At 33.2% G+C, this 18,254-nt stretch overlaps 1 protein-coding gene across 1 annotated transcript in view; it reads right to left on the bottom strand.

Moving 5' to 3' along the window:
- Positions 1–2,943: 2,943 nt before the first annotated feature.
- LOC149415472 (acyl-CoA:lysophosphatidylglycerol acyltransferase 1-like) overlaps positions 2,944–18,254 on the bottom strand; it is a 677,596-nt gene continuing 662,285 nt past the window's right edge. Inside the window, exons 4-7 of the mRNA XM_089642664.1 lie at positions 12,774–12,910; positions 11,376–11,524; positions 9,392–9,543; positions 2,944–7,681 (exon numbers count right to left, since the gene is read on the bottom strand). Coding sequence (XP_089498790.1) covers positions 7,382–7,681; positions 9,392–9,543; positions 11,376–11,524; positions 12,774–12,910 — 738 coding nt within the window. The 3' untranslated portion in view covers positions 2,944–7,381. The remainder of the gene's footprint in view (positions 7,682–9,391; positions 9,544–11,375; positions 11,525–12,773; positions 12,911–18,254) is intronic.

Here is an 18,254-nt window from a genome sequence, read left to right as displayed (position 1 = left end):
TACAGAAATTTATTTCATCATCATTATATTTTCATATCGATAGAATGGAATGGCACAGGGCCGGCTCTGTGCAGTTGCAATTGACTTGGCGCTGACTTGCCAAGGCTCCAAGAAGCCAAGGCGCTGATAATGCCAAACACCTAACACAGTACCCTTGAAGTTTTTTAGTAGCACCAGGTGCAGTTTGGCTCAGGGCCGGCCCTAGAATAGCGATACACGATGTCAGCGTAAGAGAGACAGAGCCTGCATTAATAGGATAGAACCAAAAATTACTAAGTCAGTGGGGACATTGGTTTCCATTCAAATCTATACCAAAGGCATTTCTATTGTGTATTGTCTATTCATTGATGCAAATATTATCGTCAAAATAGGTAGGTACAAAAAAAATGATTACATTAAGAAAAGAAAACAGACACAAATGATACCAGAAGAGCTGCAATTTCTACTATTCTTGACATACAACCTCTTCTCTTAAATCCATAATATGGCCTTAAAATTTCTAGACCACCCCAAAATCATCATCAAACATTTTAAGGTCATAGTTTGTTTTGGAACCCAAAGAAAATCTCTACATTTAGTAATAGCGAGTTTGGTGACGTGATATAGCCGCATAAGGATACACAGTGCAGTCATCCAGCATTTCTGGAAATCTTTGGTTAAAAATCAAACATACTCGGATGAACACTGAGCAATGAATGTTATATCGATGCACAAGCCAATTGGCGGGTGTGTGCTTTCTCGAAACATTTGAACGATGTCAAATGGCGGAGTTTACAGAGAACTTGTGAAAATGAAATTAAAAACATTTGACTCTAAAAATTTATTGAATACTTGAACATGGTGTCCGGAAACTCGTATTACAAGCAGGAAACTGGTGAATCTGCTTTAAATTTACAGTCGATTTTGTGGTGCATACGAAATGTTTAATTTGAAATTTTTTAGGTAAAATTTGAAAAAATCGGTCCCTGGGGGTTTACTATCAGTTGTTTTTTGTCTTCTCTATGTGATGTAGATTCTACAGTTGCCCGCTTGTACCTCTAGTTTCCGGACACCGTGTATAAATATGTACCACATAAAAATGAATGTTTTTCTAACAACTGCATAATTAATTGTAATGGAATAATTTTATGATGTAAACTCGTTTTGACTGTGTATGCGTAGCGCTGATTGGATGATTAAATTCAGCCGTATTAGATGAAGCTATATATTATTAATTTTGTACAACCTCTATTATTTACGCTATCAATTTGCAAGTTTTTTTATTCATTACAATAAAATTTACTATCCGTAGATTTATGGTAGGTACTCTACTAAATATACCTTGCATTAAAAACAACATGTTTTGTAATATTTTCATTAAATAGCACAGACTTAAATTATTTCACCGATATTCAAATATATTATGAAAAAAATATGTTCAACAAAAGGTAAATTTGCCGAAAGAGTAAGCTCATAGTATTTTTATTGTCTTAGTTAGCTTACCGAAGCACTTTAATCGGAAGAAAATAATAAGTAACTACGAATGTCTGGAAATAATATGAAAAATTCCGTAAAACGTTTTTTATAGAATTAATGAAAAATAAAGTTTCTAATTTAAGGGATTATTCATAGACATCAAAATTGATAAAATTTCACAAACATGAATCCGGGCTTCATTTCGAAGAGCTGAAGGCAAATCACGTGTCATATTTTAGGCACCGGGAGGATTCGAGATTGTTTTGAATAATCCACAACATCAGTTGTACTTTGAACGCCGAAGAGAGCACATTGAAATAACCAGACCCTGTGCAGAAAAGTAAAGTTCGCTACGGTAAGGCAACAGTTTGCAACGCAGTCCATTATGGGACTTTTCTGTGCAGGATCGAAATGTTTGTAAAAACAGTTAAAAAACTGTACCGCTTTCAAATCGGGATGCTAAAAATGAGTGGGTAAATTAAACACATTTGTAAAAGTGTCCAACTGTTTCCAAAACTGAATATTTTGTCACACAATGTGACCTGACTTGGGATTTGTAGTTAAGTTTTTTATGCAGCCAGCAATTTTTTTTAAATTTTTTTTTTATAGTGAATACCTCACAAGAGTCCCAACTGCTCCCGTCTGGAGCCAGTGAGACTATGGCATCCCCAATTGGGGGATGTTGTGAGGCTGAAGGTAAGTGGGGAAGGGAAAGAGGAAGGTGGGGAAGTACCTGGCTATTCAGATCTAGTCACTAAACACGGCTAAAGCCATTTGGAGCAACGTTTCAATTCTGAATGGTGGTCTTACACCAGGGCGATACTGGTAGTATCTTCCACTCTGGAACGTGCCGCAAATATACTATATATTATTTTAATTAATTAATTGTGAAATATCACAATTCAATCAAATAAAATTTATTTGCGCACGCCGGGTTCGAACCCGCGACCTTCGGAATGGCAGTCCAATGCGTTACCACTGGACTATTCCGGCTGTCAAACAACAGACTATTTGCGCACCATTGTAAAAAATACTAGAAATTTGTAGGGGGATTTTATTTTCGCAGACTACATTGTGATATTACAATGCAAATTGTCTGTTTACTGTCAGATTTATTTATTGACAAATTACAGGCGGTCACACCTCCTCCGCGCAACGGTTTGTTCCGCTTTCCCTGACGGGCTAGTCTATCAATTTTAATGTCTATGAGATTACTCAAATACTTTGCAGATTTATGAAATTTCCTGACATTAACTTGTATTAACTTGTGTATGGTAAAATGCATTTTAAATTACACAAACAATTCTGTTTTATAGATATTTTTACATTGGGGATTTGCAAAGATATAAAAAATGCATACCGAAGTAATAATATAGTTTTTTTTTATATAAAGAGAGATAAGAATAATAATAGTAAGTTGAATTAAATAAGATTTATCGAAATGATTCAAGTTATCATTTCATGAGCACAAGTTTTAGGTACGTCCGTTAATATGTGAATATGAACATATTGACGTATACACCTTAGTAATTATATTATTATGTATAAGAATGGCAGCAAGTATAGAAACTATACTAAAAATAATAATAAAACAGTATTATGAACATGAATGGTGAAATTAGAAAAGAGTATTCATATGATTAGAATTCTATAAATTATTATGGAACAATATGTCTCAGAGCACTTTTAAAAAGCTGCCTAGGTTTAACATTGTTATGTTTGAAGATTAAGAATAACGAAGGTACACAGCATTTCTCCATGTGAAATTAAAATTATATTAAAACAACGTAAATAAAAATTAATTATGGTTAAAAAAAATCAAACTCATATTAAAATAGCATTATTTTGCATACACATGTGTTATTCATCACGGTAATAAATAAATCACGGTTTAAATTCAAATATGTACATAACAATGGAAGGATTTAAGTCAAACACTTAAATCTGTTCTGCATTTATTATTATTATTATTTTTTGTACACATATGCACCATTATGAATTTTGTGATATTTTTCATACATCTGGAATTATTAGAAAATGGTAAAATGAAAATTATTTAAGGAGTCAATGCACAAAATGTTGTTAAGCCTTTCCTAAAAAAAAACACAGAGAAGTCTTAAAAGTAAGCTCTTTTCTGACTCTCTTCCTGTAGATCCAGCATAAATGGATAACACTAATGGGGTAAGAATTGTATACATCGAAGAACAATATTCCAACACAAAACAAATAAAATAAAGGATTGTTAACTGAAAAAAACGCAGAAGTAACCTAATCAAGGTTGTTTTAACTAGAAAAATATAACCTGTTGACTTGTTTTCTTAGGAGCAAGATAAAAATAGTGTAATATTTAAACATTTTTAAATGCGTATATTCGAGTTAATGAAATTTCATCAATCACATAATATGCGACATCTGTGTACGAGAATTTTCGGCGAAGTATCTCATATATGACAATTGTATCGATCAGGTTCAAATAATGTTTCGCCCAAATAAAATACATAAAATTCAGAGTTTTGCCATAGCGCTTCAACATTATCCTAACCAGTCGAACGATGGCTACCCATATTTAGGTCTCATCGCTTTAGACCTTGAGCAATGGCTACCTAAATTTAGGTAGACGATATATTCGGAACTATGATTTAGAATTAGTGCGGGCGAATCCAAAACCGAATGCCCGGAAATCTCCATCGCTCAAGCCATTTATATTTTAAATACCCCATCGCTCAAGTGTCTAAGTTGATTAATCCCTTTTGTACAAGTTAGAATATTACACCCCTATAAAAGTATTACAAATCAAAATGAAATAATCTTACTCAACTACCTATAAGGGTGAAATGCTTAAGATATTTGGGGCAACCGAGAAAATATGACGTGACTAGATGTGCTATTCTTTTAAATGTTTCTCTGTCTTCAATGATAATTTTTTACTACTAAATTATTTGAAAAATATTACAGAAATATGGCTTGAAAACACATTAATATTTTTAAGAAAATCTGAGGTTGAAACTACTTGATATAATTTACGCAATAATACTAAAAATGCGATATATTAATTTACTAGTTTTTTGAATTCATGCTTTGCTTTATATTTCGATTAAAGGCGTAGGTACTTGTCTATTCCCAAAGGAAAGTATAGAAGCGATTGACGGTTAACGAAAGCTAAAACATAAAATAAAATGTGAAGGTTTGTTCTTTTCATTAAAAAAAATGTTTTACTGTAATAACTGCCGAACTCCGTAGTATTACCTAGGAAACGGAATGTTTCTAGGCCTTAGTGAAAAGCTTACAGCTAAATGAATTATTAGAAAGGAAAATCGTTCAAATGTTTTAATTTTATCAATATGTATTCATGAAAACAGGGAAGATTTGATTGTACCAAATTCTCACATATTTTAAATAAAAATATGCAATAAAGACAATGCTTAGTACTGATGTGTTAAAAAATCTTATTAAAATGGGATTTCAAATATTGTAATAGTAAGGCAGTAAATTATTGGGCAAGCATTAAATTGTGTAAAATATAATGTGTAAATTTATTTCCTTGAAGCATACGTTGGTAAGATCAAGCACCTACACTGCAGTTAAGTACGATGGGCACTTTTATAATTACCACGACAACAGCACGGTATGATGGCGTAACAGGGCAGCAAAACGTATGGAGTTATGTGAAGACGCTTTTAATTTACTATTGCCGTTGATGTCCACGGTTTGCATAAAAACGCCCATAAGCAGTTCAAGAAAACTACGACTATCTTACAGTGCTCTGCAAAGTGAAGTGTGTTTAATCATGCAATGACAGTTTTTACACATAAGTATAGTTTTTTTTCAGGAAATGCCAATAGCATGAAAAATAATACATATCATCGGCTTAACGCTGTAACTCCGGCAAGATACTGTAGATACCAAATGAAGAAGTTGCTTAGAAATGGTACGATGGAATTAAGCATTTTATTAATTCGTTTTTAAAGACTTATCATATTTTTTTACGGAGATAACAGTTTTATCATTCGAAGCAAAACTAATTTTAACACCAGATGACATTTACAGCTTAATTTTGAAACAAACGGAGTTATGCATTTTACAATTTAAGTGGACAATATGTTATTTGATGTTGTACTATATTATCTAATAAGGAACAGACGATAAATTGATACTTAATAAATTTGTAGGTTTCAATATTTTAAACCAGTTTGATGGATGATCAAAATAAAAAAAATTCTTTGGGATAAAGCGAATTATGAATATTATTTCTTATCAAACTGGATCATGCCGTGGATTAAATTTATTTTGCTTAATCCAAAATCCAAAAATTTTACATTATTTAGTTCAGTAAACCATGACACAAGGTGGCGCAAAAGTAATCACTCCATGAAAATGCTCTTATTTTTGTAAATTACGTCTTATATCATCACAGAGTATTTCATAAGGAAAATCGAATGCGATTAATCCCATATCAGTTATAGGATGCAGATTAAATAAAAAGGTGGAAGAAAACGTTGGGAGTTCAACCCACAAGTAATTGGATCCAGTTTTTTCGCTGTTTGTCTCATCTAAATAATATATACGTAAAAGGAAAGTACAGAAAACAATTGTGATATTAGAAAGAAAAAAATTTTAGGTTACCTGCAATCGATGGAATTATTCAGAATCATACAATATTGTGCTGAGTGCAATGAATACAAAATACACACACTGCAAAGTGACATTATTACTAGATTACATTACTAAAAGATAGCCTCTAATATAATATGTTACAAAGCTTATTTACCTAACTAATTCTTCTTAAACAAATTGGTTTGTTCGTTTGCAAAGTATGAAGAACTATGTGTAATTAAAAAATCAAACTTTTGCCAAGTTTTCAATACATAAGAAAAAAATATTTACAAACTAATTTAATTAAAATCAATAGGTTTTAAACATAAACGAAGTTACTTCATGAACTCAAAAATGGTAACAAATAATAATACAAGAGTTAAATTTCATGTAGGTCAATCACATAAACAGGTCAAATATTTATATAACCCTTTCCGACCGTGTGTATATTTTAAAATACATAGATTTATGAATTTTTTCTTCCCTATCTAGATAAAATTAAAATTGGCAGTTTTTGTTTGTAAAGTGGGCTATTTTTTTATTGGATTATAGCCAAAAGTTAAGGTGGTAGCCATTTTCACATTATAAAATGTGATTTGTGTGTTAAATTTTTTTTCCTGATTTAAAAAAAATGTAAGTTTTTTCATCGCTTTTACATATTATTTTTTAATTGAATAAAATGTTATATTTTATGGATGCAGTGTAAAATTTGTTATATTATGTGAAAAAAGCCTTCTGAAACCTAATATTCTTTCAAATTAAATTAGCCATAACTTCTAAACTATTGAAAAAACAAAAACAAAAAAAACACAAAAACTTTTCAAATTCCTACTCTACCAAACAATTTTTATCAAGCATCAAACATATTCGACCACTGAAAGTTTTAACTCAGGTCGAAAGGGTTAAAAATACTGAAATGACCTCAGAATAATTACTATAAGCAAATAATTACGACGTTAATGATATTAGGTTATCATAGAGCAATAATAATTAAAATTATTAAATGCAGGTTTCGACTCAAAATTATTTTCAAGAGCAGGATGAAGGTTATAAGAAATAACTTTGGTTGAAATCTAACAATATCCTAGTATATATTATTATGGACTTCATTATTATTTATGAATTACATCACCAAGCTTAGGAAATAAACGAGCGTAGCACGCTTAGTTAATTTGTATGTAAACCACAAAATAACTTAGTTAATTTGTAAATCACAACATAACGCTCCTAGTTAATTCGAAAATCACAAAATAACTCGATTAATTTGTAAATCACAAAATAACTTTGATAATTTGTCGATCACAAAATAACTTTTGAAAATGACTAAAGCACTTCAAAGAATCGAAGTTATTTGGCTATACGTAAGTCCTATACTTCTGACCATTGTCGCACAGAACACGTAAAGAGAACAGAATAGATAGACGTGGAAAAATGTCGATGTGACGAAGAATATTGTCACATAAACAAAACGAAAGTAGTCTTGTTCAATCTTTTGTGGCTTGTCTCTACGAGTTACGCCATCCGGACAATCTGCCGGGAAGCAACCTGTCTTGTAGAAATGGTCCAGTAATACTTCCTTCTCCTCGAACCGTTTGAAGAGCCATCTCGTCATCTCTTCATGATCTTTGGGTACCTGAAAAGATAAAGTAAGGTTTAATTATATTAATATGTACAGAGATTAAACATAAAGATAATAACATAACCTGACTGAATTTATAATATTTAATTTTATTTGATCAAGTTTAGCTTAGTAAGGTTTAATTATATTAATACAGAGATTAAACATAACCACACTGAGCTAATTCAACCTTATTTCCTTCAGTCATATTTAACTGTATCATACTTCAACTAAGAACTACCAACATTATCTTAATTTTTTTTTTTCTTGCATATTTTTATTAGCTGCTTTCTTTGTGCATGATCGCAAGATTTCAAAAAACATTACGAAACACAATCTTAATTCTTTTTTAAATATAACATTGATCAGAGTAAGCAATGAAAACAAATAAAAATATACAATAATAATAGCTTTGGCTAAAAAATATGTTGAGCTAATTATATTATCTATAACTTGTGTCTCGTTGTATTATTATAATAATTTGATAATTCATACAGCGCCGTTTTTTGTGAAAAATCATCTCAAGTCCAATTGTCCTGTACAATTTATTATATTTTTATGTAGATATTATTTATCCTTCGACTGAGTGGATTTTTGTAATTTTACGTACCTATTTATTTAACCGAGTATTTATAACTGGATTGTTCTCATGTAAGTGAGAACATCTGTACAACCCAACATAAAAAAATGAATACAAAAGCAGGTTTTATGCGAGCAGCAAAAAAGCTTACCATTTAAACTCTGCTTCATTGATGTAAAATATGTCAATACCCAAATTGATTCCACCGGCATTACCATTGACAAGTTAGTCCTGCAGGCCGGGAGATAAAACAGTTAATGCTGTCGATGGGAATATAAAAATTGATGCTCTTCATATAATCGAGTTCGAAATATCCACGAATCCAATAGACTGCATGGAAGAGGACTGGAGCAGGATGGGAAGGATTAAGGACTGGAGGTGAATAACGAGGGAGCACAGACAGTGGGGTAGGCTAAATTCCTCCAGCAATACAGCGCTATGATGATGACGGAGGTAAGGATACACTGGTCCCATGTACGCAACATGTGCATTACAATGTTTCTAGGCAAACGTGCACACTTATCCCATGCATGCAATGCAAATTTGAATCGAAGTGTCATGATATTGAATGGATTTTACGTTATAAATCATTTGTAATGTCTTCCTAAATGAATTACTTGCTTATTTAGGTTCCATGGTAACTTAACACAATGACAATTCAACACACCTTTAAAAAGTGATATATGTCAAGCGATGGGAAAAAAAATAACTGTAAACCTAATCTGAGTAACATATCTATTAATTCATCACTTTTCATGATTTCGTATCACATTTTAAAGGTGTGTTGAATTGCCATCGTGTTGAGTATTCCGGTTACCGTTTATCTCCCATTTCAACAATAAAACGAGAAACAAATGTCAGTAAACGCCAAACACAAAGCAAAAAAAACCTTAACCGTCAAATAAGCTCATTGGAAAGCCTTCCACCAATGCCATCTTTCTATCACACGTCCCACGCCGATCTGGACAGCGCACATCGGTGTTACGTGGGGAGTGTAAGAGTGCGTTTGCATGTGACGAGTGTGTTTCTGAAGCATCTATTTTCGTAGAAAATATATGGATTGTAAGTTGTCAAAATATTTTAATGCATTGCGTACATTTCATACAAGGACCAGTGTATCCTTACATTGATTTGTGTGTACTTACATCAGTGCTAGGGTAGAGGCGATAATGCAGTTGTGTCGTGGTGGGAGGCTTCCTGCCGGTCACTATGTTGGTCAGGTCAATGGGCTTGCCGCCCTCGTAGCCTATCGTCACATCCAAGATCCACTCCAACCTCTCGCGTGGAATGGATTTATCTGAAAATGTATAAAAACAAATTGAATTTAGGTTATAAAGTTTGGGTAAAAGAGTGATATAAAAAAATCTGACATTTTAACGGGGATCAATTTAAAAGGGATCAATTTCTATTAAACTTACTGCGCAATTAAAAATTTAATTGAAGATCTAGTCAACAAATCGAAAATGCAGCTCTGCTAACCCAACATTCACGTTTCTACTGATTTAAACAATTAAATTTTAATTTATACTCGCTAAAAAGCTTTAACGAATAACCAAGACTTCGAAGGCCCTAAGCCCCCTAAAAATCACTTAATTTGGTTTCTTCAACTTTTGTGTCTCAAACGTTGAGTGTGTGCGTACAGATGACGGGATGGTTGGTTCAATTTATTAGTTGCTATTCTGGTTCCATTGTATTGCCCATTTACCATATTCCTCTATAGTAACCCAGTACCTTTAACTCTCGGTGTGTTGACTCAAAATTTTCGCCATCAGCCAGCTGATTCTTTTTTCGTAAACACTTATTTGTTTTTTTTGCAAAATGATAATTTTGTAAATTGTACCGTCTTACTTCTTCTTGTGTTTACACATTGACAAAATTTTTATATAATTTACCATAAGTAATTTCCCCAGAATAGCTCAGAGAAATGATTTTTTTGATTGTGCTACTATAACCACTATCTATATGGATCTGTTAGCGCTCAAGAGATTAATAAAGTTCACTGGAGCTGTCATTGCATTCAGCTAAGTCCAATGGTGCCTCAACATATCTTTCCAGGTATCTGAACTTTCTTTCCAATGGCGGGACATTGGTACCGAAGGAGAATCGAAGTGTGGAAGTGGTGCTTTTCACTCCTAACAGCTGCATATGTCTCCTGAAATGGCTGCATCGTAATATTCACCGATTACGTACGTATGATCTCTCCCTGGACTACTATACTGCCGTGTATCTTCCTTGAGACCTTGAGACTCTCAAGGAAGACACTGCGTTTTTACTTACCACGGCAGTATAGCTCCAACAGTGAAAATGTGTCCATATTGAGTAGATGACCTATTCATTTGGGGTTTGGACATTTCATTATGGCTATACATATTATACATACAGCTTGGCATTATTTAGAAATTTATTCAATTGGAACTGAAAACGTTCATTATTATGGCAAAACCTAGAGTATTTCAAGTTCATTGTTTGTTTTCAGAAATCCATCTGTTTCCAATCACAAATTATTCAAATTTCCAATCACAAATTATTAATGTATTCATTAAAAATGAATAAACCAATACTCAGTGAAATGCAGGGAGTTATTTACTGCATATTGCAGCGTTGTTTAGATGCATTCTGAGCGAGGAGACTCTTTCCCAAATCAGAATATGTTTACAGTATTGAACTGTTGAAATGACTTGTATGAAACAGATTCTTTATCAATAGGTCATATCTGTTCAAATATTATTAATTTCATCCCAACAATATTTATATAAGCCAATTTTGAAATCATTCAGATTTGAGGGGTAATGTTGTCGAATTCCGCCTCACGTAAATGCTCTTTAAAAAAAACACTTGATTTCAACTTAATTACTAACAACTATTTTTGTTTTTAGATGGTTAGTTTGGGTTATTTTAATAATTTATGTATATTTCCCAACCTCCAAACATAACATTGATTGATAAAAAGTCAAACTTTAATGAATCTTTTACCATCTCCCCTGACATAAATAGTTTTTTCTTGTAGTAATTAAGTTGAAACCAAGTTCTATTTATACATTTTTTGCATAGGCGGAATTCAACAAGTTTATCGTTTAGCGGTTATGTTCCACACTGTTCCACAAATATTATTTTTTTCAAATTACTCACTTATTTTATTTTCTGTCATAGACATATCGCCACCGTTAATCGGAGGGGATTTTGAAAAAGGTCCCACCTCATCGATGATCACCTTCAGAGCTCCGACACGTGGCAGTGATACATGTTCTAGAGCTGGAAGGTTGTTTTTCGCAGCATATCTGAAATATTTGATAGATGACGTATATAAATTGGATGGTAACAATAAAGTAAATGCATACATACATACATAATCATATTTCATTTAAAATGCATGTTCAATCCCCATTCTCAAATCCCCACCTTCCTCCTCCCCATCTCCTATCCCTCCCCACTACCTTTAGGCTCATAAGATACCCTAATTGTGGATGCCAAAGTCTCGCTGGCTCCAAACGTTGGGAGCAGTTGGGACTCTTGTGCGGTACTCAAAATCAATATACAGAAGTGATGAGGAAAATTGAAGCTATCAATTTAATGAGGTACAGAAGATCATTACAATCTTGTCAATTAATCAATTACTCTTGGTCATGGTAATTTTTTATGCTGCCCATACACATTAGGCCAATGTGCTGGACCAAAGTGTACAGGACCACTTGGCGTATATTGGCCGTTGCATGCATTGGCCCCAACGTTGGCCAGCCATCTCGATTATTGTCGGTTTTTCATGCATATATCAAAGGATGTTAGCGCCAACAGCGTTAACACGTTGGCCGAGTTTTCACCAATGTGTTGGCCCAACATGTACTAGGGGCTTTAGATTAAAACTTTTCAGAAGTAAGAAGTATTTACTTAAATACAAAGTTTTGTTTAAAGTTCTTAGTGGTTAACCCAATGAAATCATGGAAGTTAGTAGAAAAATGAAGATATTTTTATTTATGTTGGGGTAGCATTTCGAGTGAATCTAGAACACACCCACAAAGGGATTTGGTCGCTAGTGAGGAGGTCTGTTAAACAGTGCTGAAACGTCAACTAGTTCCCAAACGAACAAATTAGATAGATAATTCCCTAAATACATTTATTTTGAATTAGTTTTACCAATAAAATAAACAACCTTACTAATAAAAAAAACACTTCCCAATAGTTAAACGGTGTTTTAGTTACACATTGAATAAAGATTGTACCAGCTCTGCTTTGAATTCTAACTAACATTTTTTTCTTTAAATGTGCTGCAAATTACCAGGCTACACCGCTTTTGCCGGACTTAACACATGTGTGTATGAATCCCCAAAGAGTAAAAAATTTCATATTATTTGAGTTATTTTCTGGGAATTCTAAGTAAATTTATTGTATGAACGGGATAAATGTGAAGAAACAGTTTTCTTGCAGATTCCCTAAATGAAAGGAATGCATTTTTTTAAATTTAGTATTCTGTAAGATTTTTGACGTTGATTTAGAGTTTTTTTTTATTTTTAATATTTATATGATGCTTACCTTTGGCTGGTTTCCTTCCGTTTCCTCAAGAATCCTCCCTCAGGGAAGAGGACTATGAACTTCCTGTCCATCTCTATGTACATCTCCCGAAGGTGTTTCTTTAGCTCCACTACCGACGCGTCTCTCTTGGATTTTCCCTGAAAACAGAAATGGTATTGTATATAAGAACTGTTTAAACGTAGTTCATGTCGTGACAATTTTATTTGTCTGATTAGTTTGCAGCCAATTAAAGTAACTTCCGTTTAGTCATCTCACCGTAAAATTCACGTTTTAAATTGTCGAAAGAATTAAGTTTTTAAGATTTATTTAAGATACATATTACCTTAGTACAAATAAACTACACTTTTTTAATGTACATGTAAATCGAAGAAGGATAATGATTCTTCTTAAAATTGTAAATTCGGAGCTCGACTGTTACGAACCCATGGGTCTAGTCAACATAAGAGTACCTACTCGACACATTAGGCACAAGGACGTGACCAATTTCAATGTCACCGTCAACAAACAAATTAGACAATTCTTCACCTATATAGTTCAGCAAATTAATGGTATCGACATAAATTTTATAAAGTATAAATTTATTTCCTATAATTTTAGATTATGTTTTAAAATCTAAATTAATAACCATTGTAACTAACTAAACATGGTTAGTCATATGTGTGGTAGAACCATGTATGATCGTGTGAGAAAAGTGGACATCCGCAGAGAATACGAGGCAGATGTAAGCGTAAGGAGTAAGATTAAGAAAGGGACGCTTAGATGGTTTGGGCATAAAGAGCGAATGAACGAATAAAGAAGTGTAAGGAGAATATATGACGCAAATGTGAATGGTAGTAGAAGTCGGGGGCGCTCGAGAGAGACTTAAAGCATTATCTATGCACTGGAATGAGATACGTAGTGAAATTAGTAACAGTGTAACAATGTGGAGGTGGTGATTTTATATAAAGTGAATAGTACAAAAAGTCGGGGATGCCAGAGGAAGGAGCGAATGATGAACGAAGAAAGAGGTGTATGGAGAATGTATGACTTTGAATGGAATGGTTGAAGAGGTCGACGACGCCCGAGTAAGACATGGCACGATCAAGTAAAACAAATACTTATTACAATACAATTTGATTATTTCAAACTTAAAAATGAACTCAGTTGCCAGTTAGGCTAGAATTAATAACCTCAAAACTTTACCCGCAACCATTTATAAGTTCCCGTGCAACGCCGGGTGCACGTCAGCTACTTGATTATAAATATACACAAACACCTATAATATTTTGAATACCAAAAGCATATTGATTTTAAAAATAGGGATGTATTTCACCAACTTTTATTTTATTTTACTATCGATTAGCGCTACTCGATGAGTAGCATAAACTGCCGAGTAACGCTACCCGAACGGAGAAAAATGAGTATACGTGATGGCGAGCCATTTCCTAAAAAAATATTAATCCATTCTGAATATGTCGGAACGGAATGACGAAATGCGATAATATAAGAATAAATATATAATAAACACGTGTTCTGACATCCTCATAAAAAACTAGTATTTTACTAATAATTTGTTAGGAAATCTGTCAATTCATTCGTTGAAGGCCTGCACTCCCGTTTTTAACAGGAATACGAATACCATTACAAGATTATTAATAAATTAGCAATATTTTATATCAGCAAGTTTTCTCCGTGCGTCAAGTAAATGTCTGCTATAAGCTCCATGTTAATTCTATAATTAAAATTACTTGACGAGTAGTTAGTTACAGTTTATTGAGAGGTGTAAATAAACATCCTAAGAATAACAAATATTCACGTTCATTAAAAAAAAAAATTACTTAAAAAAATAACATATGATTTATTCTACGCACATCATGAATGATATGAAAGATATCGGGTTTGAATTTTTATATATTGAGATGTTTCTGAACGTTCCAGATTATTTCCGAATATTCCAGAATGTTTCTGGATGTTTTGGAATGTTGTGGAATGCTCTCGAATACTCTCGAATGTTCTGAACTGTTCTAGAAATTTCTAGAGGGCGAAACTTCCAGCCATTATATCTTCTAAAGCACGACCTTTAGGTAAAAACGAGAACCTTTTTCGTGGATGGGGTGATAGAGGGCTACCACACCATATAACTCTCTTGATCGTGCCGGTACTCGTTTCCGAATTTTAGTGGCACGCACATTGTTCACCTACTTTTATAATATACAGGGTTTTCCAATAAGAGGTGTTATTTTGATATTCAATCGTAAAAGATCAATGGTTTCGTTGCTTGTGTGGCACGTAGCGCCGTCTTGTTGAAAGTAAACGTTGTCCAGATCAATACCATCCAATTCCGGCCATAAAAAATCATTAATCATCTCTCGATAGCGCAATCCATTCACCGTAACTGTTGCTCCAGCCTCATTTTCGAAAAAGGAAAGTCCAATGACTCCCCCGGACCATAAACCGCACCAAACAGTCACACGTCGAGAATAGAGAGGCTTTTCAACAATAATTCTTGGGTTTTCCGAGCCCCAGGTGCGACAATTTTGCTTGTTGACGAAGCCACCGAGGTGGAAATGGGCCTCATCACTCAAGATGATTTGCATTTGATTCACTCAAGTGAATTTTAAGAATTTCAATACGTTGTTGAAGCTTGTATCGTTCCATTTTTATTAATGGCGTAGTTTCTACTTGTCAAATGTCAAAAAATGACAGCTTCAAAAGTAACATCTACCGAAATAGCGGGCTATTTAAAATAACACCTCTTATTGGAAAACCCTGTATATTGATTATTAATATAAATATTTATGAATGAAGAAACTAACGTAGAAAATAACTGGTGTATTTATAAATGTACCAGAAGTGCGTGCAGGAAAGAAGTATGGCAATGCATTAACTCAGGAAATGATTGCCCCGAAGATATCTAAATATTAAGCTTCTCTTATTAAACAGCCTCAACAATAGATTTGTCCAGAACGAGGTGGTGCGGTAATGGTTGCTTGTAGTAATAAAAAGTCCACGTATTCAAATGCGACGTGTAATACGATATTGTGTGGTCAGAATGGGCCAGAACAATGGTATAGGTATGGATTACCGGAATATCTTTGGGATAGTTCCCGAGGATGGTCTTCAATACAGGGAGATCGGAAAACATCAATAAATGAAACATCTATTTATTATCCTTATGTTGTGAATATTTTACACAATTGATAAACAATGTGAATATAAAAATCTTACTAATAGAAACGCAAAATGGAAACTAAAATTTAATAGCGATAAATGTTAGTTTATTAGCAATGGTACTGTATATTATCTCCATGTATAATAAGTAATAACATTTGTAGAAATGTATTATATATTTGTACAGCGCCCTTGAGGTGATTTTGCACAAAAACGACTCTATACAAACATCCAAATATTATTATTATTATTAAAGTAAAGGAAAATATATACATTGTTTATTAAGCCAAAGAGTTAATCTGTTTTTATACTTGGCATTTCACATAAATTTTTTGAATATTTCAAAGGTATTTTAAATATGATATTTAGAAAACAAATTCCTTTTATTATAACCGACAATAAGTTTTTTTTATCTCGTTTGTAAAATATAAAATACTACAATAATTCCCAGAGAATAACCAAGAAAGCAACATTTTGGATTAATTTTTTGCGAAATATAAGCATTGATTTCTTGGATTTTTATTTACACACATATGAATAAGACATAATATATGTTATTAAAAAAACATCACTTTCGTGGAATCCTTAATAAATTCACACGGTAACTAACAGTCAGTTAAAAAATAATAAGTCAAATATAAATAACCTCACTTTTTGAAGACGGGAATCTCATGTGTCAGTCTGCCAAAATGTGACATTGCCAGCTCTTACGCAGTTAAACACATTTTGTATTAGTAAGTAATTAAAACATATAGTCTTTATTCAATGTGTAACTAAAACACCGTTCAACAGTAGGAAAGTGTTTTTTAATAGTAAGGCTGTTGTATTTAGCGAAAGGAAACTGAAAGAAGAGTTCTCAGGATTCCATGGATAGCAGGCGTAGGCAATAGGCATCCACAATATGCTATCTATCATCAGATCTGTCTGTCTACAATGAGAATAGAATTGAATTGATCAAATTGAGAAGTCGAACCTGGTGAAGCTCGTGGTACCTCGCAAAGTATTTGGTAGGAGAAGCAGAAGAAGATAACCGATGGATTGAATTGATCATTATTAGAGAAATCCTTTCATTTATGGACGGAATATAAAAAAAAATAAAACAGAAAATTGACTGTTTGAAAAAAATGACAAGTGAATATGACTTGGAAGAGAATGGTAGAAGACGCCGGATACGCCCGAGGAAGACATGGCAGGACCAAATGAATCAAATACTTATGTGTACGTGGCGTATGTGATGAACGAAAGTACGTGGGTGTAAAGAGAATGTATGACGTGGAAGTAAGTGGTCAAAGAAATCCAGGACGCCCGGGGAGATATTGTATGATCAAGTGACACAAATATTTAAAAAATAAACTTTTCAAATCTTTACAATCATTTTATTTCCATCTCAAAAAATGCATCCAGTTTTCAGGTGCTCTAGAATACAAAACCTCAGAACTTTATTCGAAACCATTCATAACCACGAGCAACGTCTGGTTCACGTCAGCTACTAATTTTTTTTTTTTTTTTTTTTTTTTTTTTTTTTTTTTTTTTTTTTTTTTTTTTTTTTTTTAAAGAAAGACAAACATTCCCGGGTCACGAATAACCCAACAATGTTTGAAAATCTCCTACTACCACCACAGAAAGCCGAAAATGTTGCTTGTGTTGTGATGGAGGACTTAGCCAGCCGAGGAATCGAACACGCGACGCTCGGGTGAGACCCAAGCGCTATGCCCACTCAACCATTGACCGGTCAAAAGTTGAAATGATCTATTTTATAATTCTTTGACTAGGTGCCGAAAGAACAACAAAAAAAACAATATTCCTCTATGTATCAGTACCTCTAAAACTGGTGAAAGAATACTTAAAAATAGCTTTCTCTCACAATCTCACAAATAATAGAAGTAAATAGTTAAGTCCGTGTAATAACGTAAAGATATTTTGAACATAATTTAGACATAGAAAACGATAATACCGAAAGAGATGGGCATCTTATTTTTTACGGTCATCCGATGCTTTTCATTCCACATGGACGGTTATTATAATTGATCAATAAAAGCCTAATTTAAATACTTACGGATAATATTGAATTACCCACGTTATATTAATAATAATAGACCGTGGAATATTCGACCACAATCTACGTAAATGGATCTATGAGGTTGTGATTATCAAATTTGGGTGTGCACGTTGAAAATGTGACGTGACCATCCCATACGAATCTCGTAAACCATGAACTTTATTATACTAGATTTTACTATTCTTTATTGTAGTAACCAGTAAATAGAGTTTCAATGCCCAGATACAGGGTCAATGTTATGAGTTCGTCTCACACTACTTCCATACCCGTGC

Source organism: Hesperophylax consimilis, chromosome 18 (genome assembly GCF_061612785.1).
Source record: "Hesperophylax consimilis isolate HC1 chromosome 18, BYU_Hcon_1.0, whole genome shotgun sequence".
NCBI lineage: Eukaryota > Metazoa > Arthropoda > Insecta > Trichoptera > Limnephilidae > Hesperophylax > Hesperophylax consimilis.
The sequence above is the reverse complement of the archived record's forward strand: the minus strand, read 5'-3'. Positions and strand labels throughout refer to the sequence as shown.